At 40.0% G+C, this 27,731-nt stretch overlaps 1 protein-coding gene across 1 annotated transcript in view; it reads right to left on the minus strand.

The window, feature by feature from the left end:
- Positions 1 to 572: 572 nt before the first annotated feature.
- The window catches only part of LOC121519911 (junctophilin-1-like), a 41,337-nt gene continuing 14,178 nt past the window's right edge, over positions 573 to 27,731 (minus strand). Inside the window, exons 2-7 of the mRNA XM_041803016.1 lie at positions 22,901 to 23,660; positions 12,307 to 12,425; positions 8,859 to 9,125; positions 6,800 to 7,230; positions 3,451 to 3,547; positions 573 to 1,113 (exon numbers count right to left, since the gene is read on the minus strand). Of these exons, the coding sequence (XP_041658950.1) occupies positions 3,467 to 3,547; positions 6,800 to 7,230; positions 8,859 to 9,125; positions 12,307 to 12,425; positions 22,901 to 23,660 (1,658 nt within the window). The 3' untranslated portion in view covers positions 573 to 1,113; positions 3,451 to 3,466. The remainder of the gene's footprint in view (positions 1,114 to 3,450; positions 3,548 to 6,799; positions 7,231 to 8,858; positions 9,126 to 12,306; positions 12,426 to 22,900; positions 23,661 to 27,731) is intronic.

Raw genomic sequence — 27,731 nt, forward strand, 5'->3', positions numbered from 1 at the left:
GCTGGTTCATAACAAAAATCCAAGAGCTGAAATACATAAAGAGCATGCAAAGGAAGTTTCATACACACACAGAGAAAAATCAGTTTCAGTTTCACAAACAAGCAGAAGCAATTTGAATGAGAGGAAACTGTTTTAGCACGGGCGAAGAAAGTTTAAGCACCAAGAGAAAATCTGAGCAGAGGAGGCATTTTAGGGCACAAAAGAAGAAACTTCTAAGAAAAATCAGGGAAAAACAATATGCCTTGCTCTCAAAATGTTAAAATGTGCTCTTGAATTTTGCAACAATAATGACTCCATACCAGTAAAGTAATAATAATGATGGTGCTTTTCCCAAGATATTAAGCTAATTTCTGAAGATCTTGATATCCTACTTATGGCAAAATGGAGTCAAATGCAATCTACATATGTCCTCTTCCTGCATCTGTAAGGTCCAAATTCAAGTGTCAATGACATTTAAATGCATCTGACTGATGTTTCTACATTTGAGTCCTAAATAAGGATGTGGAGGGTCCTGAGGCTGGACCAGTTAAGAACCACAGGTTTAAGGAAACAAACTGTCTTCCACTCAGCTGGACGACGCACAAGCTTTTTTTATTGCAGCATTTCAAAGCTTCAAACGAGCTGAACAGTTGGCTGAGCACACACACGACGCAGGCACGCTCGCACACACACGTTACAGGCATTTATGGTTACGGCGCTCACTCGCTCCCATTCACTCTCCTCTGCAGGCCTCCTGCTATTTCAGCCCGCGATGGAGGGGCTCAGGGGCCGTTTTTCTAAACAGCGACTGCTAGCTTCAGCTGTCACTGCGCTCTGAGTGGAGTCACAAATCATCGCCAGTCCAATCAGGGTCCACCCTGCACCCCAGGGGGGCCGGGTGGGTGGGTGATAGTTGAAGTTTCATCTTTCTCTCTCTCTGCTTTTTCCTTCTCTCTCCTCACTGTGTTCTCTCTCCCTTCACACCTCCTCCTACTCCTCCTCCTCCTCCTCCTCCTTCCTTCGTCTATTTTCAGTCCTCCGTCCTGCTGGTGTCGGCCGTTTGACTGGCGGCATTTTTTGTAAAGGCCCCTGTGGCTGACGGAGAGTTAGCGACTCCTGGTTTGGATGAGTCCACTGCAAAGCAACAAGAGTTAGAGATTAGGGATGGCATCTCAACATTATGTCGAGTCAGTGACTGTATCTGCAGCCATATTACAGATATGCTCACATTTCAACTTTTCTATGCTACTGTATTATACAGTCAATAGATTTTCAAAACTGAGATGAGATATTCAAAATCAAGAAGAAAACTGTTTCCCAATTATCGTTTAAAAATAGAGGCTCAAAACGTGGAAAAAACCCTTTCCCGTTTTTTTTTTACATTTATTTTCATTCCGATCAAAAAACGAAGAACAAAGAACAGAAAGCTGGGACTTTAACATTCTTTTTTGTTGTGTGTGTTGATGCAGTCCCGGGGTTTGTTCTTTGATCTTTTCCTTTATCCTAGACACAAAAACAATGGGTTGAAAAAAATAACAAGACAGTCTGGCTTCAGACCATCACTCTCAGACGGCCCCTTTTTGCAGATCGTACTGTGAGCACTGCATTTGTCAGAACAGAAATACACACTAAAATTTTCAAAATAAAATTGGCTTAACTTTCGGTTAAGGTTAGGTCAGAGTAAGCATTAAGGTCAGGGTCAGGCTACCAAACTTAAGTTAAAAACCTGACCTGCAAAACCTAATTAGAAAGCATTTAATAAAGCAGAGTAAACAGTCTGCTTACAGGAAAAACAGCTAATCATCCATTCAAACATGCTAATGTAGCCAACGTAGCTTACTTAGCTGTGTAAGCTTGATGATAATGGAGCTAATTAGCTAACGTAGCTAAAGCCAATTTTCGCAAAGCTCATGGATATCTATTCTAGCAAAGCCAGCATTAGCTACATAAGCTACGTAGCTACATTATCTATGTAGCTTATGCGGGTATGTTAATTTTACCTACATTTGCTAAAGCTCACATTGCCAGAAATTACTTTGCTAGATTGGCTCATGCAGTAATGTTAACTATGTAGCTAGCATAGCCATGTTAGCTTTAGCTAAAGCTAACAAAGCTAACATGGCTACAGTTCAAGTATCTACTTCTTTAATGGGTGTACACATAATATAATCCCTGATAGACCTCTCACTTTTTTCCCATTTTACTTATGAATGCCTGTAATGTTATGGTTATATGGTTATGTCATGAATGCCAGATTTTGTTTATAAATAAAGAGGAAAAAAAATTCTAAAACTTGGAAATTCATTGTACCATCATATTACGGCCCGTCCGTTTTTTTGAAAATGAAAAGTAAGAAATGGAAAAAAACAGTAAACCAAAAACAGCCTGACATCTTGTTTTTTGTTTTCTGGTTCTCAATGTAATATAGACTTTCCATGTTTTGCTTTCCTTTTGTTACAACGGTAATTGGATAGCAGCTTGTTTCTTGATTTGATAAACTTGAAAGAATCTTTTGGCCTTAAAATACACTGACCAAATACATGATATGGATTTAAAAGGGGGGGGGGGCATATATGTGACAGTGATATCAGCTGGGAGACCCCTCAGGAAGCTGTGACAAATCTATTTCTGACTTCTGTCCAGAGATGTGCAACAGTAGCCAGCAGAGAGGGGGACATTGACATGTAAAACCATCAGAAGTCATAGTAGTAGTAGAGGGGATGCACAGTATTTTTAGTATTGAATTGACAGATAAGAACATTTCTGCTGATATTTACAGCAGAAATATATTTACTGTAAACATTAGCGGTGAGGGATCTGCGTAAGGATATACTCTTTGAAAGTCCTTCTCAATTATTAAAAGAAAATTCAAAGGTAGAATTGATGGCATGGGGCAGTATTTATCTTTATTTGGTAGCATGATGCTAACACATTACAGAAATTGACTCAAAGGTTTCAGACGTGCTACAGCCACCATCTGGTGGTGTAACTGTATTAAAAACAGGCGAAAAAGAAATGTGTAGTTTTAAATTGAGAAAAAAGTCAAATTAATTATTAGTGAATTAGTGAGAGGTGGGGTTACAACCTGGGTTGGTCACCAGTCAATCAACAACCAGCCCTGCTTAAGGGCAATTTAGAGTCACCAGCTCCATTATGAGCATATCTCTGGTCTGGTACCTGGAGAGAACTCTCACTTCCATAGGGGAAACTAACTCTAACTCTAACTCTAACTAAGGAGGAAGAAAATAAAGATGACTTTTTGTAGAAAAGTAAAGTAAAATAACAGAATAAGTGTTGGTTTTGATTTGAATCAAAAGAAGTGGGATCAGTTGAAAACACTGAAACATTAAACATTCAAGATGTAGGTGAGTTTTCCTTATCCACACGGGTTGTCAACACACCAAACACCAGCATAGCTTCATTTACATGACAGAAAATGAGGTGTTAATTATTAAAGAAAAAGACTCTTACCTGAGTTAAGATTTGGTCAGGTGAGGAAATGGACAAAGATGATTGCTAGACCTACATTCAACAACATCACCAATGCCACCAAGATTGAGTTAGGGCCCTGTGAAAACACAAAAGTGTTGTTAGATCATTATGTGGATGTTTATGTGCTGAGTTTTCATTAAAGCTGTCAAACCATTATTTTCAACTGCTGCGTTTCTAATCAGAATTGTGATTGATTCAATCTTTAATAATGTTTAAAATCAATAACTTTTATTTTTAGAGCTTCTCCTCCAGGAATTATTGCTTTTACAGCCATGGCAGCATGAAACAAGTTCTTGCAGTCCTACAAAGATTTTAGGTCTAAATTAAAAGGTTGTTTACAGTCACATTATTCTGATGACAGACAAATGTCAGATGAGGGTCAGGAACAGCAGTTAGGAATCAATGTAAATGGAGGAAAGTTAGTCCATTAAAGCTCTAGGTGGACCTGCACACTACATCCATCAGGTATGTCACTTTACAAAAAAGTGATTTTTCACCACAGGATGACTGATTTACTTGCATGGAGGTGATCAATATCATTAATGACTTAGTCCTCCTACCACACATCTAAACAGATGAAGGGAAACAAGAGACTAGAGGAGTCTAGTACTGAGCTAAGAGGCAAGCTGAGCCTCTTTAACCGCTTTTCTACCTCATTTTTTTATTAAAATGTTTTTAATGGAAATGTTAATAAACTAGTAAGACATAAACCTTGCAGAGTCCTTTTAGTTTGAAATGACAACTGGGGGCCTAGACTGGCCAGGGTGCACAAGGCAAGGATGGAGTGTATTATAGACACCATCTTTAAAGGCAAAAAAGGAATGTTTTATAAGCTTTGATGATTTGATCTTATTAAAGACTAAAGGATGACATCATCAAAAGCAAAGGATGGAATGCTGGTGAAGCTGGGGATGTTGGGGGCTTTTCCCCTAAGTTTTTGCCAAATAGTAGGCCTCCAGGTTCCATTTTCATCTACTTTTCCCAGAAGTTGCCACCAAAGGATAGTCAACAAAAAGGAAAAATTGTATTCAGTCATGTGCATAAGTTTGAGGCATGAAGGGCGCTAAGGAAGGCTAAGTGCCCCAATCCGCCGAGGAGACCGCCCACAATTTTCAGGCCCTTGGGACATCCAAGGTACCCTAGGCCAGTTGTTCTTAACGTGGGGGTCGGAGTCCTCTTGGGGATCGCGAGACACCTAGAAGGGGTCGCCAGATGCATACAAAAAATGCAGAATATTTTTAAAATGTATTTTTCCCACCCAATACTGACACTATTATTTACCAGTTTTCTCCGATTTTCCACAATTTGGACCCATTTTTGCCTCATTGTTGCCCACTTTTGCCATTTGACACCAAATTTGCCAGACTTTCATCACTTTCTACCACAAATTAACACATTTTTGCCACTCTAAACCCATTTTTGTCAGTATTAAACCCCTTTTCTGCCTTTTGCTACTCTTAACCAGTTTTTGCCATTATGCAATTATTGTTGCCTCTGTTGACCCATTATTGTCACTATCAACCCCCTTCTTCCAACTTTTTATGCCCATTTTAAGTCATTTTAGCACATTTGACTATTTGTTATGCCTATTTTTGCCAGTTTAACCTATTTCTGCTGACTTCAGCCTATTTTTCTGCCTCAGTCAACCCATCTTTGCCACTTAATACCTATTTCTTCCACTTTTTAGGCCCCTTTAACCATTTTTGAGTCAGTTTTTGCCACTTTTTGCTTATTTTTGCCACTTCTAACCCATTTCTGCAACTTTTAAAATTCAATTTTCCCACCTTTTCCCCCAACTTTTTTTTTGTTGCCATTTTGAACCTATTGAAATTCTGTTTTTAAGAAAAGAGATTTATATTTTTAAGATAGCTATATACTATGGCATAAATGCCAAAAAAAATACATATTTATTGCTTAGACAAGAGAGTTTATTATTAAGGTCAATTATAAAATATGGATATCACAGCTTAACTTTATAATGGATCATGATTTTGCTGACCTCCATGGTCCCCCAGTTTTGCTGGGTCCCCTTATCCCCCCTTATTGGTGACCTTGTCTGCACATGACTATTCTTAGTGTGCATGGCTGTGTTTAATCACCTTCAGTTGCAGTGGGGGTCCCTGGTCTCTGGCACCTTTATTTTGGGGGTGGGGGGCTGAAAAGGTTGAGAGCCCCTGCCTTAGGCCATGCTTACTCTCCACATCCAACCCTACTCCACCTTATAGGTGTGTTTGTTATTTTTCCAACAGATTATTTTCTTATTCCCCTGGAAATATGCAAGGACATCCAGAGCATGACCTGGGTTGTGTCAATCCTCCTTCCTGCCAGATAGTGCCCTCAGGCAAATATCTACACCTTACTTTAACCTCAATATTTGGCCCAAACATGCCCACAAGTTATGCAGAGTACTGTAAGTGTATGAGGCTGAGTAATGATGCATCTTCATGAATGAGCCAATTCTACAAGCCGGCTCTTTAATGTGAAAGACAGGTGCTGGCTCCTGTTTGAGAGCCAGTTTCCTTTCTTCCATTTTTTGATGTTATTTAATCCACATTTAAGAAGCCCAACTGGAAACAAATAAAGAGCCATTTGGAAGCCAAAGATCGTCTCGTATTACTGGGCTGAGCCAAATTATCCAGATCTCTAAAGAGAGACGAACTGCCCATTACAATGAGTGAGGATTGCTGGACAAAAGCTGTGGAAACACAGGAAAGATCAGAGTTTACTGTGACAAACTGGACTGAACCAAACCAGACTGCAATTTTCTGTTTTTGTTTTTCCAGACTTTTTTTTTTTGATTAAACTTCACTACTTTCAGGACTGAAAAGCAACTCAAGATTTCTATCCCACAGTTTGACCAGTTGCCGCAGCTGTAAATCACACAAAAATGTGGGATTTTGATAGAACTTCTCTATGCAGATTTCACTTCCTGTCTGCCATTGTTGTGACTTGACGCCATCTACAATCAACGTGTAGTAGCAACATCCAATTTCCCAGAAACCATTTGAACACCGACAGTTTTTTTTGTTTCCATTTCATACAAATAGAATCTAAAACAGAACACTTGCTATGTGATTCACCTTTAAAGCCTGTCATCATGTGCTAGTGGAGGGACTGAACATGGAACATTATTTATGCTAATTAGCATTGGCACTTAACATTGTGGTTTTAAAAGTAAAGGGCCCATTCATTTTCTCCATGCCTAATGTGAAAACGCCCTACAACTATCCTCTGAGCCACCATGACCAGAACAGCTGATAACCTTCACAGACTCTTAAGCCAGCCTTAGTTAAAATAAAAAAACATGGGTTGATGAAGTGAAACTCACTGATTCTTCTTCTATGATTTCAGGAACTATCTCCATGCTAGCTTTCTTGGTTTCTGCGAGGCTCTTTGGTTTGATTGACTCCACGCGTTTTGGCTTGGCGGTTTCTGCTGCTTTGGCGGGCTCTTTGGGCGGAGCTGGTGAAGGGCTCCGGGCTGGCAGAGGTTTAGGTGCTGGTGCCAGAATCTGTTTGGCGGGTGGCGGCAGGCGTGCGAGGCTGGACGGATGGAAGTCTTCCTCCAAACCGATTGGGTCTTCAGGAGGCGGTACTTTGACATCAGCCTTGACGTAGTAACCGTGGTACTGGGAGTGAATCTGACCATTGCTGGGCTGACTGCTGGTGGTCGTTGGAGCTGCAGGTTTGGCTGCTGGAGGCGCTTCCTGTTGCCTTACTTCCTGTCTGAGAGAGAGTTTTGATGCTGCCTTTGTTATACCTGATGACAGAAGAGAAGAGAAGATGGACTGTTAAGCAAAGAACGAGAAGGTTGACACATTTTAAGTCATGGTTGGCTAAGATACCAAACCTCCAACTGCTCCTGATCATGTGAACGATCCTGCTTTTTGATATAAATCCAAAAATTGTTGGGACTGTGCACTATATTAGAGCTTTCCTGAACTACTAGAAACTGTTTTCTTCAAATTTGAAGTTTTGGATAGAACTTACAGGAAAAGAAAAGCCATACTTATTTGTGATAGAGAGTGGAGGAGAGAGAAATGTCTCCTGGTCCATAAAATTTTTCCTTTAACAGCCCTTTTCAAGCCACAAAAATGGGCTTTGAATCAGCTACTCCAGAACATTCCCCTTGTTGTCTTTAAACCATTCTTGTGTAGCTTTTGCTGTACTCTCCGGGTCATCCTCTTGCTGGAAAATAAGTCCTCTCCGTAGTTCTCTTGAAAATAAATCCTCTCTCTTGACAGACTGAACAAGATTGTCCTCTAGGATTTCCGATATTTTGCCACATTCATGTTACCCTCCACCTTTACAAGCCTTCAGGGCCGGCTGCTGAGATGCTGAGAAGCATCCCCACAGCATGATGCTGCCACCACCCTACTTCACAGTGGGGATGGTGTGTTTGTGGTGATGTGCAGTGTTTGGTGTCTTGTCTGATGGCCAGAAAGGACCAATTTGGTCTCATCACACTGAAGGATTCTCTTCCACTTGACTATGGAGTCTCCCACTTGCCTTTTGGTGAACTTTAGTCCAGATTAATGCTAAGTTTTCTTCAACAGTGACTTTCTCTTTGCCACTCTCCCATTAAACTTTGACTGGCAAAGAACCCAGGCAACAGTTGTTGTATGCAGTCTCTCATATTCTTTACTACTACACATCATATTCTTTTCATTTCTCAATGATGGCTTTGACTGAACTCCAGGGGGATGTTCAGAGCCTTGGAATTTTTTAGGTTTCCATCCCCTGACTTATGCTTTTTAATAACTTGGTGTCTGAGTTGCTTGGAGTGTTATTTTGTTGTTGTGGGGTAATGGTAGCTAGGAATATTGATCAACCAGTGACTAGACCTCCAAGACACAGGTGTCTTTATATTACAATCACTTGAGACACATTCACTGCACCCAGGTGATCCTAATTTCACTAATTGTGAGACCACTAGCACCAATTTTTATTTAGATGACTTTACTTTGTAGAAATGTTTTAACTTTGACATTAAAAAAGGTTTTTGTCAAAAACACCAAATTATATTGACCATGATTGATTTTTACAAAATCAATAAAAGGGTACTTTTTTCTAGACAGAATGGAGCTTTGAGACCTGAACTGTCACTACTGCCAGGTCAAAATAATCAGGTCAACAAAACTAGAAATAAGCATCAGAACTTTGTTATTTTTTTCCTGATGAACCAAACACAAACTGAGCTGTGACTCAGTGAAACATTACATAACTACTGACAAGCCTTCATAATAAACCCAGATAATTGTTCACATCTGAATGTAATACATGTCACAATAATTTATCCATCATCTTAGACTGTTGTTTTCACCTTGTTTGTCACATTCAGTCTAACAGTATTAGGCTTTTTCAGTATTTTCAGTGTGACAGTCTTACCTGCTGCCAGAGACTCGGCTGTTGGAGCTTTGTTCTCTTTAGCAGCCAGAGCGATGCTTGCCGGAGTTTTACTGCTGAAAAAAGACTTTTTACCGGCCGTGGGCGAGGGTGGGGGGCTGGAGCCTGGACTCTGAGAAGGGGATTGGGTGGGTGTGGTTCCTTTCCTGTAGAAATGAGGACTTCCTGATGGAGATTTCTCCTTCTTCTCCTCCACCACCTCCTTCACCTCCACCGGCTCGTTATACTTCTGTCTGATGTAGTCTGGGCCTGGAAACACATAAAGATTATTAAAGTCAGAAATCTGAAGACAAAAGGCCACACTTTTGATTTTGAGCCAGACATTATAGTGGTGGTGTCAACTGGTGGGATAGGACCCACAGGGAAGTGGGTCCTGTTGCCATTTTCAAAAAGTCACTGAAAACAGGGGACCTAAAATCAGTCAGTATGTGGCCGGCCATCTGTCTTCTCTGTCTTATCACAGGTTCTATCCCAATTTTTCAAAAATCTGAAACACAAAACTTGTCAGTTGAAATTAAAGCCATCACATCTTCACAACCAGGTGTAAAAGTGAATGCTCCAGGCACTCCTTTGAGCAGCAGACCATCTAACAGCAAAGGAAGCCACAGTCCATCACTGTATGATGAGCTGATAGAAACCCAACAGAGAGAGGTTTGTGGTATGAGCCAGCCTCATCTGACCTCATAAAACCCAGCAGCACACAAAGACGGTCTTAAAGAGGGAATGTTTAAAAAAATGCTTTAAAACGCATTACTTCAAATTTTATAAGATTAAGCAAATCTGTTGAATTGGAAATTATTCCAAAGGATCTAAGATCCAGATTCAGAGCCAGCACAGGTTATAAAAAGTTCCACATCTGATAGATTCTTGTATTCTCTCTGGGAACACGAGTCTTACTCCCACAGCATCATCATTTTTATTTCAGGGTTTTATTAAATGACATTTTTATCCAGTAACACTCTCCTAATAGATTTTACCATTTTATTGCAAAATGAATATACAGTTTTACTTGTTTGAGCATACTCAAAAGATGAGTTAGTCAACAGGGGTAGGAGAAAAAAATCAATACAGCATAGTAACATAGTATAACTAGAAAAGCACTCAGAGAGCGCAAACCTCCGCCATTAGCCCCATCTCCCAAAAGTGAAGAATCCTTTAATAAAGTCCTGGATCCGTTCCCATGTGCCCCTCACCACAGCATTCGCCAATTACTCCCTCCCTGGTGGGGTGGAAACACAGTGAGGCAAAGCATTGGCTTCGCTATGGGTGGACTGTCATGGCGAAAGCGTCGCCTGCTGGTGCCAACAGATGCACTGACAGTCTCACCCATGGTCTCACCGGCAGACTGGAAGTCATGGCAGAGGGTAAATATTTCTTTATTCCTCCCAGCATTGTGAGTACTCTCACGACAATTCGCTGTCTTACTCTCTGTTATGCTCTGACTCATCTCCTCGACTGGGCGTGCGTCTTTCAAACTCTATAAACTCCAAAACTTTGAATAGTAACACAGCCAAAATGTGGCTGGGATTGAAGTCACTCATGTCCGCCATCTCCTGGTGTAAAGTGGTAACAGCGCAGAGCTCTGCCATTAGCCCTATCTCCCAATAGTACAGAATCCTTAAAAAAAATTCCTGGATCCAGAAAGTGATCCGGATCACTCCCAAAATCTAATCAGTTCTTCCTTATAGCATTTCTGACATTTCCTGAAAGTTTCATCAAAATGCATTTACAGTTTTTTTGAGTTATGTTGCTAACAAACTAACAAACGAACAAACAAACCCAGCCGATCACATAACCTCCTTGGCGGAGGTAATGATAAATAGTATCATATCTTGGTTGTGAAGATATATATCGTAGCGTCTCGTCCACCAAGTATCGATTTTTTCAAATTAATTGCTAATATGAACTGAATTCTATGATAATGGAAAAATAAAACCAATTGTTCAGACAATTTTTTGTTCAGTGTTGTCAGCAGAGGTGACGATCACAGAGCAGGAGAAAGTTTGTACAACAAACATGGCAGCGCCAGGGGAAGGACATTAGGAAGGCAAGCAGGGCACAAATGAGATGGACATGACACACGAGGTTTGCAAGAAGTGCTACATGAAAATAAAATACTGTGGAAATATGACAAACATGAGGGCAAGGCTAATGCTAAATCAGCTAAACAGCTGAAAAAATGGTATAGATCGCAATATATGGTATCACAATACTCACTGTATTGCAAAATGTTTAAAATTGCAGTATTGAATCATGACCAAAGTATCGAGATAGTTACGTATTGTGTGGCCACTAGTGATTCCCACCCCTATTAGTCAAGCAGCATCCTCTAACTGTCCAGGTAGTGCATGGCGGGAAAGCCCCATATGGTTACATACATCTATGACAATGCAAATGGAACAAAATAAAGTAGTTACAAAGTAATTGATCCATTGTAGCATGAATCTCAAAATGAGGGTAGAAAAAGCTTAGGAGGCTGGTGAGGGTAAAAATCCAATTGAGATGCTGTGGTATGATCTTAAATGGGCAGTTCATGCTCCTAAACCCTCCAATATGCTGAGTTAAAACAATTCTGCGAAGAAGAGTGGGCCAAAATTCCTCCACAGCGATGCAAAGGACTTCATAAGACTTCATAAGACATATTTAAAGCACCAGTTATCGCATACACTTGATATCAGTTTTTGCTGCCAAGGGTGGCACAACCAGTTATTAGGTTCAGGGGATAATGACTTTTTCACATAGGACCAGATCGGTTTGGATTTTTTTTCCCTTATTGAATAAAATCATAATTTAGAAACTGCATTTTATATTTACTCGGGTTGTCTTTGTGAGATATTAAAACTGGTTTGATGATCCAAAACATTTAAGTGGGATAAATATGCAAAAGGCGGCAAATACTTTTTCACGTCACTGTAGATAACATAGCTATGTAGCTTACATAGCTTACGTAGCTGCTTTGTAGGCTTAGCTTTGCCTGTGTTAGCTACATAACTGCCCTAGCTGTGTAGCTCTTTTATTAACATAGTTTACTCAACTAACAGAGCCACGCTTACTGCATTAGAATGTTTTCATGGGGAGCGACCTTTTTCCCTGTAAGCATGCTGTGTACTACGCTTTATTAAATGTTTTGTAATCAGGGTGCAGGCCAGGCTTTTACTTTTGGTGTCCTAGCTATTACCTTAACTCTTACCCTAATCCTAAATGGAAGTTTAATCAGATTTTATGTCAAAAGTTTTAGCATTTATTTCCATTCAGGGATATACAGCATCTCAGATGACTGGTCTGTGAGGTGGTCGTCAGAGATGAACGGTCTGCAGCCAGACTTAGAAAGATCCACTGAATGATTCCAGTCTAATAATAGAATACCTTTATTGTTACCACATTAGTTTAATTGCTGTTGTTGTTGTTCTGTTGTTGCCGTTGTTGTTACCTGGCTGATGGAAGGAGGGGGACAGCTCTCTGGCTACAGCTCGAGCGATATCTGAGTCCTGATTAGCCAGTTGTGCAGCCTGGTCAGCAGCGTCGCCTTTGGCCCTGGCGTGGGATGTTCTGAAACACACAGACACTCTGAGTGAGTTAAAGAGTGTTTACAAGCACACCTGTACTGGATCTAATGGTTAATATGTCTGGCTGTACAGGTGAGTTTTTCACAACCTGGGAGACAAACACCAAATAAGGCATGTTGATTAAAAATGAACGCATGAACAGGAAATTAAAAAATCTAAAAGATGTGTCTGATATAGAACATTTTCTAAAATTTCATTCTTGTCAAAACTACATTTAAAGCAATTAATTATTTGTTATTTAAATGATAAATATGGTGGGAAAGAATCAGATGAGAAAAAGAAAAGGATTATCTTGTCTTTTTGTGTATTGTTTGCCAGAAGGAATGTTGATGTCATGGTCTCTCTTGTAATAATTTAATGAAAAAAAAAACAAAACAAACAAGAAGTCATCAAAGGGCACCTGAGCCTCGAGGTTAAGTATTTATGAGTAAGACTTTTGTCATTTATGCAGACAGCCTTGGTTTCAATCTAACCTGTGGCTTCTATTCCACATTTAAAGCTCTAGGTGGACCTGCACGCTGCAGTGATCATCGGATAATTTCTACATCCATTAGCTATGATCCTTTACAAAAAAGCGACTTTACAACAGGCTAACTGATTCGCCTGCATGGAGGTGATTGACATCACTAATGCCTTAGTACTGCAAGCTTCCTACTACAGGTCTAGACAGATGAAGGGACACAAGAGTCTTTGACAACAGTCTTTGACTGAACTAAGAGGATAGCAATCCCTGCGAGGTAAGAGACCTAGAAACATCGTATTGTTCATGAATGAAACCTGTTCTAAGAGCCCAGCTCTTTTATTAACCAAGGAGATGGCTCCTGTTTGAGAGCCAGTTTCCTTTCTTCCATTTTTGTTATGTAATCCACATTTTTATAAGCTTTGATGACATCATACTCAAAGGCAGGCGACAGAATGTTTTATAGACATTAAAGGATGACATCATCTTCAAAGAGAGAGGACAGAATGTTTTATAGACATTAAAGGATGACGTCATCTTCAAAGAGAGAGGACAGAATGTTTTATAGACATTAAAGGATGACGTCATCTTCAAAGGCAGGAGAGAGAATGTTTTATAGACATTAAAGGATGACATCATCTTCAAAGGCAGGGGACAGAATGTTTTATAGACATTAAAGGATGACATCATCTTCAGAAGCAGGGGACAGAATGTTTTATAGACATTAAAGGATGACATCATCTTAAAAGGCAGATGATGGAATATTGCTGAGGGCTTTCGTTTAGCTTTTGAAAATATTAGGCCACAGATGGCAACTTTCTGAGAAGTTGGTGGAAGGGAAGAGGAGTGAGCATCCACCTTTCCAAAAGTTGCCAACAAAGGACCGCCAACATAAAGGAAAGATTGGTGGTATATATGTTTGACACTGAGTAATGATGTGCATTTAAAAATAAGCCTGTTCTCTTTTAGTGCACAATAGGAGCTGGCTCCTGTTTGAGAGCCAGTTTCCTTTCTTCCATTTTAGTTGTTTTTTAAATAAAAAATTAAGAGCAATCTGTGAGCCAAAAGAACAGTTCTTATTATTGAGCTGAGTCAATTGATCAAGATCTCTAAATTATGACAATTTCCAGTTACAACCAACAAGGCCGGATAGACATCGGCTGGGAAAAATTTGGGTTTAATGTGCTAAACTAAGACAAACTTGTACTGGCACAAATCAGACTGCTTTGTTGAAAGAGACCATACAAAAATGCTCGCCCAGAATTTAGACGTAAGCTCTATTATTAATCTATGTCTGCAACCATATCTCCATGAGATAAGTCACTGCTTTTGAGAAACAAAAGTAGCACAAGAATGTTTTTCATTTCCACACTTTAGACGGCTGGCATATCCTAAACAGCACAAAACGTTGACATTTTAATAGCGCTTTCATATGCAGGAATTACTTCTCGATCCCCACAGCTCTTCACTGTGGCATGACATCCACTGTAGCTAAACCACCGTGCATCATTTGTGATGTTCTTATTTCTTACCAAGTCCATTCATTCAGACAAACCTGAGGAGAGAATACACATATAACCAGGGGAACTCGATGGGACGATCTCAGATCGGGAAGAAATAGAACGTAACAGCAATCTGCTAAAGCAGTTCCATCGTAGAATCAGCTCCTTTACTCCTAGCTATTTGCTCCCTTACCCCCCCTCTTTCTGCCCCCCCCACACACACACAGTGAAGCTCCATGGCTGCTAATAAAACTGAAACTTGAATTATAGTCCTTAACTACATTTCTATCAGTCTTATACAAAGCTCTATCTTGGTTTTCTAAGCCACTGATGTGCAAAAGCATTTATTTGCACCATCTGCACAAAGTTTCAAACCTTTTTCTGATGAGCTCAGAAGACAGCATCTTAAACCGTCCTCTGAGGTGTGGACAGGCAAGAGAGCCACACTGCGGTGAGCGGAGGGAAAAAGGGCCAGGGGAGATACTGTTGTTTTAACCTTAACAGCTGACATTGTTTTACTTTTTATTGCTGTTATTTACCTGTTATGTACCTAAGTTATTACATGCCTTTCCACCTGACAGGTAAACATCAGGATAACGGAACTTCATAGTTACAGAGGGAGGCAGCAATGTCTACAAGGTCCAGTCGTCAGTGATAATTAGAAAATGCTTTAAACAGTATGATTATTGTTTTACGTGCATTTCTGTAGCCTTCATGCAGCTGCTGCATGATCTCAGCCTGCGCCTCCCTCCTCTCTCAGTCACTGTAAGCAGCACACAGGTACGAGAATGACACGTAGCCTCTACAGCCACCACTCCCTGAATTATTTTCACAACCCCTTTATAAAAAAAAATAATCAAGATTACATTAAAACAGTCACTAATTTAGTTAGTAGTTCAGTCACAAGTAATACTGTCACTACTTCACTGCAAAGCCATGTGTCTCAGAAATCAATCGTATTCTGGGTTATGTTTATATTTAGCCTACTTATTCTGGCAGTCTATAAACAACGGATAACTTGTTTAAAGATTAAGCTGTAGGAATTTTGTTTAGTGCTTTAAAATGAAAATCGAGGTGTTAAAATGTGTCTAAAAACACTTCCATGAATTTAAGGACACAAAAAGGGCAGAAATCCTCAGTTTAATGTAATTTTAATGTGGTGCAGAAAATGCAGAAATTGGTTCCATAAAGAAGATCAGATTGCAGGAAAATAAATGTTTGGATCTTAAATATTCTGGGAGAAGAGCCTCAGTCCTCCTTACCTGATGGTGCTAACTTTAAAATAGTAAATTTTAAAATAGACCATACATTGACCAACAGGTTCCTGCAGAAGAAATAGAAAAGAACCAGACTTGTGAACCCAGTATTTGTGCGTTTTGAAAAATTATACAGAAAAAGTTTTTTTCTGGTCATTAACCTACATATTTATCTTAAAAATGGAATGAAAAAGTTGTGATAAAATCAAGATCTTGATATGGCCATAAAAAAATTGTGATCTGATATTTTTTCCATATCGCCCACCCCTACATATAACACTAAATCAGTCATATTACTGTACCCTGTAAATCAGGAAATGTTGCTTGAAAAAGATGGACACATCCTTTATGGGAGTGCTCGTCCACATCCTCACTTCTAAGGGGAACTTTTGAAAATGTCAGAATCAAAGGGTTAAGAGCTAACACTCAGATGGTGTAAAACAGGGGTGTCAAACTCAAGGACCAGGGGCCAAATCTGGCCTGTGGTACAGTTATACCCAGCCCACAAGATCATATCATATTTCTATTATAACTGAATCACTGCTATGAGGTCTGTAGATTTCCTCCAGTATAAAAATGTAAACTGAACCTTGATTATTTAAAGTCATAAAAACTAGGGAAAAAAACCCATAAGGAATGAAAATGGGAAAGAAATAATTTGTGTTTTCAATATGATGTTAACTAATGATTTTGACTTTTTATTTCACATTTCGACCTTTTAGATTCATAATTTTTAATTCTAAGTCATATTTTGACCTTTTATCTCATTATTTTGAATTATATCTCACATTTGGACCTTTTTAACTCCTAACTTTGACTTTTAATCCTATATTTTACCTTTAGAACTCATGATTTTGACTTTTGTCTCACATTATGGCCTTTAAAACCCATGGTTTTGAATTCTGTTTCATATAATTGCATTTTAACAAGATTTTGACTTTTTGTTTCATGTTCTAACCTTTTAAACTAATGAGTTTGAGGTTTTAACCTTTTAACTTATTATTTTGACTTTACAAAATCTCAAAATCATTTATCATCAGTGTTAAATTTATTCCCCATAATCCATTACTGGTTTATTTTCATAAACTAAATGCAAACTGGATTTCCTTGAAGGGTATTATCACAGCCTTAAATGTGTTAATAATGAGCAACATCTATAAATTATTTTTTAGTTTTAATTGTAATATTTTAATAAATTGTTAAAATAAAGCCCCTCCAGGAAAAAAGCTTTCAATTTCCTCATACCAATTTTCCTCATGACCAAATATGGAGAAATGGCTGACATTTGGTGATGAGCAGGAAAAACTGCAAATTTACAGCAATGATTCAAGAATGAATGCCTACTATTGTAAAATACACATTTTTAGTGTGATGGCATTGGGATCAAAAACTGTGGTCTTAATGGGTTTCAATTATGGCTGAACGATTTGCAAAAATAATCTAAGCGATTTTTTTTCTCCAATATTGCAATTGCAATTAAATAATAAGGTTCCTCATCTTATATATGTTAAATATATATTTTTCAACAAATTCAGGCAGTAAATTGTTCTATATTATAACCTAAATTCAGTCAGGAACATGCTCATCATACATTTTACCATTTTATTGCAAAATAGATATGCACTTGGCATACTTGATATACTTGGCAGAGAAGCCTTTGCTCTAAAGACGCTCCTTTGGTTAGTCCAGCAGCATGCTTTGACTTTCCAGGGAGCACATATACCTAGAAACCCCCATATGGAAAGATACATTTATAACAATGTGCATTGAAAACAATCAAATTATTGAATTCCTATGAATATGAATTCATAGCAGCATGAATCAGATTATGAGGGTGCAATAAGCTTTAAGCTGTAAAAGAGGAGGCTGGGGTGGAGGAGGGGAAGATCTGTCACAGTAATGCAAGCAGGGATTAACAAGAAGTACGTCAAATTCAAGTGGACTGCTGTGTTGACACTTGAATGTTTGCATAATGTGCATAAAATCTCTGCTGTTGCAAAAAGAATATATCAAACTGGTATTTTAACAAATCTCAAGTTAAAGAAATATTGCAAGTTCTGCGATTTGGGAAATGCAGAAGGCCATATTGCGATTTAATGTAATTTGCATTTTTTTAATTTTTGACAAAAAATGTGCAGAGATTATTAATGATCTAGTAAAGGTTCAAAATGCTATTCCTAAAAAATTGCACCTTTCAAACTGTAAGTTGTTAGCATCAACACTGTCAAAATAATCAAAAAGCAAAAACAAAAAAATGACCTAAAAAAGACAGAACATGGCCTCAGCTCCCTCAGTGGGTTAACAGAGTTGAGTTGTGATTAGCTGTGCCCACCTCTACATAATTATGTTTCATGTAAGTGTTACTACGGCAACAGCCAACATGACTGCACGTTGTTATAAACAACCGCTAACACTGTGCAGCTAAATCAATCAGCAACACGAGCAACAAACCAGAAACATGAAAGCAGCAGTTTAAAGGTCACCATGTCAGCAGAGAGCCAACAGAGAGAGGGAGGCTGTATTTCTGTCAGCTGTTGATAAGCGTCCTCCTCTACGGCCCGATTTAGACAGCAGCCACTACCTCTGACGCACAGACTCACAAACACAGGAGACATAGTTTCAACTCATTCAGATAAATAACCACAGACAGTCAAAGTTACTCTCCAACACTCATTCAGATGAATAACCACAGACAGAAACTTAAATAAAGTCAGTCACACTTCTGGGATGTCAGCCTGTCTAGTTAGGAAGCAACACTGATTGTGAATTAATTCCACCTGCTTTTATGCAAATGGGACGGACAACAGGTGGAAAGGGACCCCTAAAAATGAATGGTTTTGCAGGTAGTGGCCACAGACCATTTCCCTTATCCTTTCTGGCTGATTTTTGGTTATTTTTCCATTTTTCGAGTGCCCTCACCACTAATGGCAGCATGAGGTGGTATCTGCACCCAACAGATGTTACTAAGGTGGTGCAGCTTATCCAGGATGACACATCCATGAGCACCATGGCAAGAAGGTTTGCTGTGTCTCCCAGTAGACTGTCAAGAACATGGTGGAGATACCAAGAGACAGGCCAGTACACCAGGGGACGTGGACGGGACCATAGAAGGGCAACAGCCCAGCAGCAGGACAGCTATCTGCTCCTTTATGCAAGGAGGAACAGGAGTGTGGGAGGAGGGCCCGACGTCCACAAGTGGGGCCTGTGCTCACAGCCTGATCTGCCAGAGAGCACCAGGATTGGCAGATTTGCCATTGGTGCCCTGTGCTCTTCACAGATGAGAGCTGGTTCACACTGAGCATACGTGACAGACGTGAGAGAATCTGAAGATGCCATGGAGAACATTCTGCTGCCTGCAACATCCTCCAGCATGACCAGTTTGGCGATGGGTCAGCGAGGGTTGGGGAAGGCATATCCATGTGCTATAGGTACCCTGGGATGAGGTCTTCAGACCCATTGTCAGTCCATATGCTGGTGCAGTGGGCCCTGAGTTCCTTCTGATGCATGACGATGCTCAGCCTCATGTGGCTGGAGTGTGTCAGCAGTTCCTGCATGACGAAGGCACTGATGCTATGGACTGGCCTGCCTGTTCCCCAGACCTGGATCCTATCCAGCACCTCTGGGACATCATGTCTCGTTCCATCCACCGCCATCATGTCACACCGCAGACTGTCCAGGAGCTGATGGATGCCCTGATCCAGGTCTGGAAGGAGATCCCTCATAAGACCATCCGTCGTCTCATCAGGAACATGCCAGACGTTGTAGGGAGTGCATACAGGCACGAGGAGGCCACACACACTATTGAGCCTCATTTTGAGTTGTCTAAAGGAATTTCCCAGAAGTTGAGTCAGCCTGTGTTTGGATTTTTCCACTTTTATTTTAAGTATGATTCTGAATCCAGTCCTCCATGGGTTAATGATTCTGTTTCCACTGATCATTTTATATTATTTTGTTCTCAACTCACTCCACTATGTAACGAATAAAGATACTCAACTGGAATATTTCATTCATCCAGATCTGGGATGTGTTATTTGAGGATTCCCTTTATTTTTTGAGCAGTGTATATTGATATGCATTGAGATTGTAAAAATCAAGTTCAGTACTCATATTTACAATAAAAATAAAGCTGGTTGCTCTTACTGAAAATGCTTGCTCCAATCATGCCCTGATGCCCAAATCTCTGATTCAGCAGTTAGATAGACCAGATGACAGCATTAAATAGATTGGATTAAACAGATAAACAACGTTCACAGGCATCTGTTCAAGTCACATTATTTACCAATGACCAGCGTTAGATTGAAACAGTATACAATAAGACAACCTGCCTCCTCACCCTCAGAGGGTCAGATGACTTTTGACTTGTCCACTGAGATGTCTGACTTTCAGAAAGACAAAAATCATTGCACTAGTTATTGACATTGGATAACAAAATAATCCTGACCAATGCGTCAATGCTGACAGCCCTCATTTAAAAGTAACAAACTGGTGGAAAGAAAGAAGAGATATAGAGATCTATTCATACACAGCTCATTGGAGCAGTTATGTCACTTATTTCCTTTTTTTAATCCATAACAAGCTCTTTTTTTCTGTGGCTTAATTCATTTTATAAATCAAAGGTTCACAAATGGTGTGGTGAGGCACTGTGTGTGTCGTGGGAATTTGTAGAACCAAAAAATTACCATAATACAATGACTAAAAATAATAAAACAAGAATTAAAGAGGCTCTTTATCAAGGATACGAATATGGTGTACATTGAGATTTTGGCTTGATCTCAGGTCTGCTTTGGGCAAAAAATACTCCCCTTCCAGGTACATGGAGCATTATCCTGATGGGGACAATAATAGTGGTAGCCAAGGCCAATCAGGGCTCCACTGAAATCTGATTGGCCTCCCTAAAATCCTTGAAATGACTTGCTTCATCAGACATCAGTGTTCATTTTGGCAGCCATTTTTAATTTTTAGTCTTAGTTTTAGTCTTTAAATGAAATGTATTTTAGTTTTACTCACATTTTAGTCAATTCTATCCTTTCTAGTTTTAGTTAATGAAAACTCAAAAACATTTTAGTCTAGTTTTATTCCATAAAAAGTCCTCACATTTTAGTCTTTACTTTTAGTCCAAGCATTTATTTTCTTGCCTGAATTTGGTACCAAACCATGGTAGTGTGTTCTCTGCACTCTACCAAACCTGGGGTCCCTGCTTTCTACAGCTGAGAGGCAGAGGAGCTACAGCTGCATTGTTTTTTGACAGATTTACCCACAGTGGAGAAATATCGCTGATTTTGAATGTCAGACGAAAACTAAATTACATTTTTGTCTAGTTTTAGTCATCTTGATGAAAACTTAACTTAGTTTTCCTCAGTTTTAGTCATCAAAGACCTATTTTTGTTAGTTTTAGTCTAGTTTTTGTCATGGCAAAAAGGCTGTCGACGAATAGTTTTAGTTGTAGTTTTAGTCAGCGAAATTAACAATGTCAGACATTAAACAGTCCTTTTAGCAGTTACAATTAGTAAACACATCTGCCCTAAATTGGACTGGATTTGCTAACATTACAGTGCCTATAAAAAGGATTCACTCCCTTGGATGTTTTAACTTTTTATTCCAGCCATCCATCCATTTTCTAAACCTCTTATTAGGAGTGGGAGAAAAAAATGGATACTGTATAGTATCGCAATATTTTGTCTGGTGATGTATCGTCTCGTCCACCAAATATCGATTTTTTCAAATTAATTGCTAATATGAACTGAAGTCTATGATAATGGAAAAATAAAATCAGTTGTTTGGACAATTGTTTGTTCAGTGTGGTCGGCAGAGGTGACGGTAACAGAACAAAAGAAAGTCAGCACAACAAACATGGTAGCACCAAGGGAAGGACATTAGGAATGCAAGCAGGGCACGAATGAGATGGACATGACACATGAGGTTTGTAAGAAGTGCTACATGAAAATAAAATACTGCGGAAATACAACAAACATGAAGGCAAGGCTAATGCTAAATCAGCTAAACAGTTGAAAAAATGGAATAGATCGTAATATATGGTATCACAATTCTAACTGTAAAGCAAAATGTTTTAAATTGCAATAATATAAAATTGGGACCCAAAAATAACAATATCGTATCGTGGGGCCACTAGTGATTCCCACCTCTACCGCTTGTCCTGTTGGGGACGCGGGGGGTTGGAGCCTATTGATCTTATAAATCAATCATGATCAATATAATTTGGCTTATATGGCAAAAAAATACCAAAAAATAATTGTGAAAACAAATTTCTACAAAGTATGTCAACTGAACAAAAAAGTAATGTAAATTATGTGACTGCATAACTATTCACCCTCTTCAGGTCAGTATTTAGTAGATGCAACTTTGGCTGCAATCACAGCACTGAGTCTGTGTGGATAAACCTCAATCAGGTTTGCACATCTGGACACTGCAATTTTACTACATTCTGCTTAGCAAAACTGTTCAGGCTCCGCCAGATTGACAGAAATTAGGCATAAACAGCCTGTTCAAGTCCAGCCACAAATTTTCTACTGGGTTGAAGTCTGGGCTTTGACCCAGCTGCTCCAGAACATTCATCTTGTTGTCTTTAAACTATTTCTGTGCTGCTTTCTCTGTACACTTCAGCTCATCGTCTAGCTGGAAAATAAATCTTCTCTAAAGCCGTAGATCTCTTGCAGACTGAAAAAGATTGCCCCCAAGAGTTTTTCTTTATTTGCCGTATGCAATTTACCCTCTACCTTTACAAGCCTTCCAGGGCCAGCTGCCAAGAAGCATCCCCACAACATGATGCTGCCACCACCATGCTTCACAGTGGGGATGATGAGTTTGTTCAATGTTTGTTGTCTGCCAGACATAGCATATTGTCTGATGGCCAAAATGCATCATTTTGGTCTCATCAGACCAAAGAACTTTGTTCCACTAATTGTGAGACTACTAGCATCACTTAGCTGGACCTTCGTTGTATTAGGTCAGTCACTCTAAAGGAGTAAATATTTATGCAGTCACTTATTTTATAATACATATCAATATTACTACTACTTTCTACTTCGTAGAAATCTGTTTTTTATTCTTTGACAAAAAAGCCAAAGAACACTGACCATGATTGGTTTTAAAAATCAGTCAAAAAGTAAAACATCCGAGAGGGTGAATAGCTACTTCTTGCAGGCATTGTAATTATTGTGGGACATTGTTAAAATCTTTAAAAACAACACCTGTATGACCAGCAGTATGTCCCTCATCTTACCTGGAGATAGCAATCTCCACTTTGGTTCTGGCAATGGCTGCAGCTCTCACGGCACCCTCGATGGCTCGATCCACCTTCTGTTTGGTCTTGGTGTTCTTCAGCGGGATCAGACCCTTCCTGATGCCGCGGGCCAGCACGTTGTTCTTGTACTTCCCCTCCTCCTTGGTGCCGTCAGGAAAGATCGTGCATCCGTAACCGTGGCGCTTATTGTTCAACCACTCCCCTTCGTATTTCATGCCGTTGGTGCGCTCTGAGACGCCAAAGCCGCAGCGTTTGTCGTTCTTCCACTCGCCCATGTATGACTCAGTGGTGGTGGCATCCACGTTGTCCTCCAGGGGGAGGTAGTCATCGCCCGCATCCCCGTCTCCAAAGCTGATGGTGGAGTTGGCATCACTGGAGCTGATGCGGCTCATGGTGGTGTCACTGTGCGCTGAGCTGCGTTTACTAGAAATGGAGGAGCGGGAGTCTGATTTACGGAGCCGCTGCAGGCTGCCAAAGAGTGAACCACGGCGAAAAAGACCCTTCTTTTTCTCCGAGCCCTCTCCGTCTGAGTGAAAGTTGAGTACGAAGCCTCCACGTGTCCCAGCAGGGCTGTCGGATAGGCTGTCGCGCAGAACTGTGCCATTACTCTGCTCACTGCGGAGGGACGCCAGAGACGTCCGCAGAGGAGAACGGACAACTGAGGCCATACCATACGGGACGCTCTGACGAACGCCATAACCATGGCGCATTCCACCGGTCCACTGGCCCTGGTAGGTACCTACAGCAACAACACAGAGAACAAAAGTCATGGTTAGGGCGATATAGCTCCAAGGTCACTGAAGGTCAGACATCAGTAACAGACTAAGACGACATCAGCCTCACAGACAGATCCATCAGTTTAAATAAAACCAATAAAACCCAAAAAGAAACATTTTTCATTTTCCTAAGAGAACTACACAAAGAAAAACGTTTTTCATTAGGGCTGAACAAATGGCAAAAATAATTGTAATTATGATTGTGATTTTTTCCTCCAATGAGGCCATAAATGATTCTATAAATAAGGCCATGTGTATTGAAAACAATGAAATTGGTGTCTAGCAGAAACTCTGCCGCCCCCTCCTTCAGGAAATTCCAGAGCCCAGGTTGGGAACCAATGACAAGAAGTTTTACACCAACCACTTCTCAATAATAATGCAGGCAAACTGGCATCACTGGCAATAACTATGTACTGAAACTATGTGTTTAAAAAGGTCACTTTTTCCCCAATCCTTCCTGAGCTACATTTTTTATATACTTCAGAGAAAACAAGCATCTTCAGAGCATGTCTACATACCAAACCAGCAAACAGGGGCCTCCTCAGCACCAGTCAGACAGCAGTGAGCATCAGTCTGCAGGTTTTCTGACAGCTCGGACATATTTGGACACGTTGGTGAATGTGACAGTGGCGGTGATAAAACAGTTAGCTTTGTGGCCTGGTTAGAAGCCCTGAAGCTTCAGATGGAGAATGTGAGAATGTGCTATTTTAAAAGATGGAGGTAACTCGAGACACTGGGAAGTCTGCAGAAGGGCCAAACATAACTCCAGCAGAGATCTTAGTATGTGGAGTAAGCCCCCTACACCCATGGACCCCCACAGGGTTAATGCTGAACTCTGAGAGGTGCAAAAATGAAACCTGAGCTGTAGAACTGATATGAGACATTTTTCACTTTAGACTACCCTAATCAATCACTGATAATCAATCACTGATCATTAACAATCAAGTCTTTGGAATATCAGAGAAAAAGAAAAGGCTGTTAACTTCCACCAGAAGAACACTGAATTAACCAAAGAAAAAACATGGATCCCCTCTCATAAATATGAGGTCAGGACCTCAAAGGGTTAAAGATATTTTCATGGATGGATGCATCATTTCAATCACCAGTACCTGGTCTTTGGGTATCTGCTGATACTGGTACCAGTGTTTAATTCATTACCAGGGGAGCCAAGATTCAATGCATTAATTACGATTAATTAAGGTCCATAATTAATGCTTGAATTTTTTTTCAATCAAGATTAATCTAATGCTTCCTTTTCAGTACAGGTTTAGTCAATTCATCGTCTCCCTGCAGCCCCAGTGATGTTAAACAAGTCCACACTTCTCCTTAATGTCTCACTTCACTTTAAAAAACTCAGTGGACAAGACAGAAGACATCTACAACTTGGCTACTGAATGTTTACCTTTTTATTCTACCCTTATTTCCTCTTTTATACATCACAAGCTCCTTTTTCTGTGGTAAAATTAATGTTAAAATCTTCAGTCTACATGAGACAGCAGAAACAGTGTTAAGTTTGTCACCTGAAACCGACTAAAAATGTTTGCTGACTACCTATTTTCCACAAGGAAGACTAAGCTTCGGGCCAATCCTATTTCTACCTCTTAGCCCTTATTTTGCATGTTAATGTCAGGTGAAGGGGTATATCGATTCTCTTCTGAAAGGCTAGGGCTAAAAGCCGAGGGCTCCATAGCCCTTGATACGAAGATTTTCACGACCACACTTGAAACCAAGGAGTATGAGGAACTTCCCACCATGCACCGCATTCATTTGCGAAACAGCACGACAGACACTAAGGTGGCACATAAATGTAAGCATTTCCAGCCTTTATAATTGATTATAGAAAATATGACAGTGGTGTTTTCTCATATACAGGTACATCACAAAAAAAATAGAAAATCATGAATAAGTTCACTATTTTTTGTCACTCATTTCCGAAAGTGAAACCCATGTATTATATAGACTCATTACACATAGAGTAAAATATTTCAAGCCTTTATTTCTTGAAGTGTTGATGATTATGGCTTACAGAAATGAAAACCCAAAATCCAGTGTCTCATAAAATTAGAATATTGTGAAAAAGTTCACAAAGTGCTGTATCCAAGTATATTCATAGGAAGTTGACTGGTAGGAAAAAGTGTGGTAGGAAAAGGTGCACCAGCATAAGGGAGAACCGCAGCCTTGAACGGACTGTCAAGCAAAATCCAATTCAGAATTTGGGGGAGCTTCACAAGGAGTGGACTGAGGCTGGAGTCAGTGCATCAAGAGCCACTACGCACAGACCAATCCTAGACCTGGGCTACAAATGTGGCATTCCTCATGTCAAGCCACTCCTGAACCAGAGACAACGTCAGAAACGTCTTACCTGGGCTGTGGAGAAAAAGAACTGAGCTGTTGATCAGTGGTCCAAAGTCCTCTTTCAGATGAAAGTACATTTTGCATGTCATTTGGAAATCAAGGTCCCAGAGTCTGGAGGAAGTGGAGAGGCACAGAATTCATGTTGCTTGAAGTCCAGTGTGAAGTTTCCACAGTCAGTGATTATTTGGGCTGCCATGGTATCTGCTGGTGTTGGTCCACTGTGTTTTCTGAAGTCCACAGTCAACGCAGCCATCTACCAGGACATTTTAGAGGCCTTCATGCTTCCTTCTGCTGACAAGCTTTATGGAGATGCTGATTTCATTTTCCAGCAGGACTTGGCACCTGCCCACACTGCCAAAGGTACCAAAAGCTGCTTCAATGACCATGGTGTTACTGTGCTTGATTGGCCAGCAAACTGGCCTGACCTGAATCCCATAGAGAATCTATGGGGTATTGTCAAGAGGAAGATGAGAGACACCAGACCCAACAATGCAGACGGCCTGAAGGCCACTATCAAAGCAACCTGGGCTTCCATTACACCTGAGCAGTGCCACAGGCTGATCGCCTCCATGCCACGTCACATTGATGCAGTAATTCATGCAAAAGGAGGTCCAACCAAGTATTGAAGGCATAGAGATGAACATACTTTTCAGAAGCCTGACATTTCTGTTTAAAATATCCTTTTCGATTGATCTTATGTTATATTCTAATTTTCTAAAACTGAATTTTGGGTTTTCATTATCTGTAAGCCATAATCATCAACATTTCAAGAAATAAAGGCTTGACAAATTTCACTCATGTGTAATGAATCTATATAATATATGGGTTTCACTTTCTGAAATGAGTGACAAAAAATATTAAACTTTCTCATGATATTCTAATGTTTTGAGATGTACCTGTATTCAGTCTTCAGCCACTAGGGATGGGAGTTTATTGTATTTTTGTTATCTTCACATGTAAACAAGGGCTCTTAACTGTATAAATGTATGGAGAAGATTAACATGGAATTGGTCCAAACTTTTTCAGCCACCCCTGTAAACTCCTCCACAGACAAAAACACTGCTAGTTGCTAATATTTTTGTTTTGCATTTTGACTCTTATGTCTCCTATGAGTTACCGTAGCTGTTATTAAACAATTGTTGATGCTGTAATCCAACTTTCTGTGCAAATAAAGCCAGAGCTCGACAGGAGAGGGTTCACCGCTGTTGGGATGCACGTGCTATGCTTGCTATGCTTGCATGTGCCCCTGCAGTGCTTCATCTAGTCCTTTATCAAAAGGCTTTGAGTCTAGAAAAACACATTTATAAGGAAAGGAGAAAGGGAAACTTCTCCCCAGTTCCACACACTTTTCCAAAAATTGCCAACTATGGCCTATTTGGCATAAACGCATTTCCCAACATCCCCAGCTTCACCTAACATTCCATCTTTGCCTTTGCTTAGTGAACAATCTAGGCCCCAGTTTTCATTCCAACCTAACCAATGCTCCACAAGATTTAGCAGCTAAACAGTATATCAGCATGTTCTTAAAAAAGCATGTTTATGAGGGAGAAAAGCTGTTAAAGAGGCATTACTAGCCACTTAGCTCGTGACTAACTGGTCACTCATTCTTATCAGCAGCAGACTGACTGTATACAGCATGTAGGAATACCACACCATGGTAAGAGAGCCACAGAAATGAT

This window comes from Cheilinus undulatus, linkage group 13 (assembly GCF_018320785.1).
Source record: "Cheilinus undulatus linkage group 13, ASM1832078v1, whole genome shotgun sequence".
Lineage (NCBI taxonomy): Eukaryota > Metazoa > Chordata > Actinopteri > Labriformes > Labridae > Cheilinus > Cheilinus undulatus.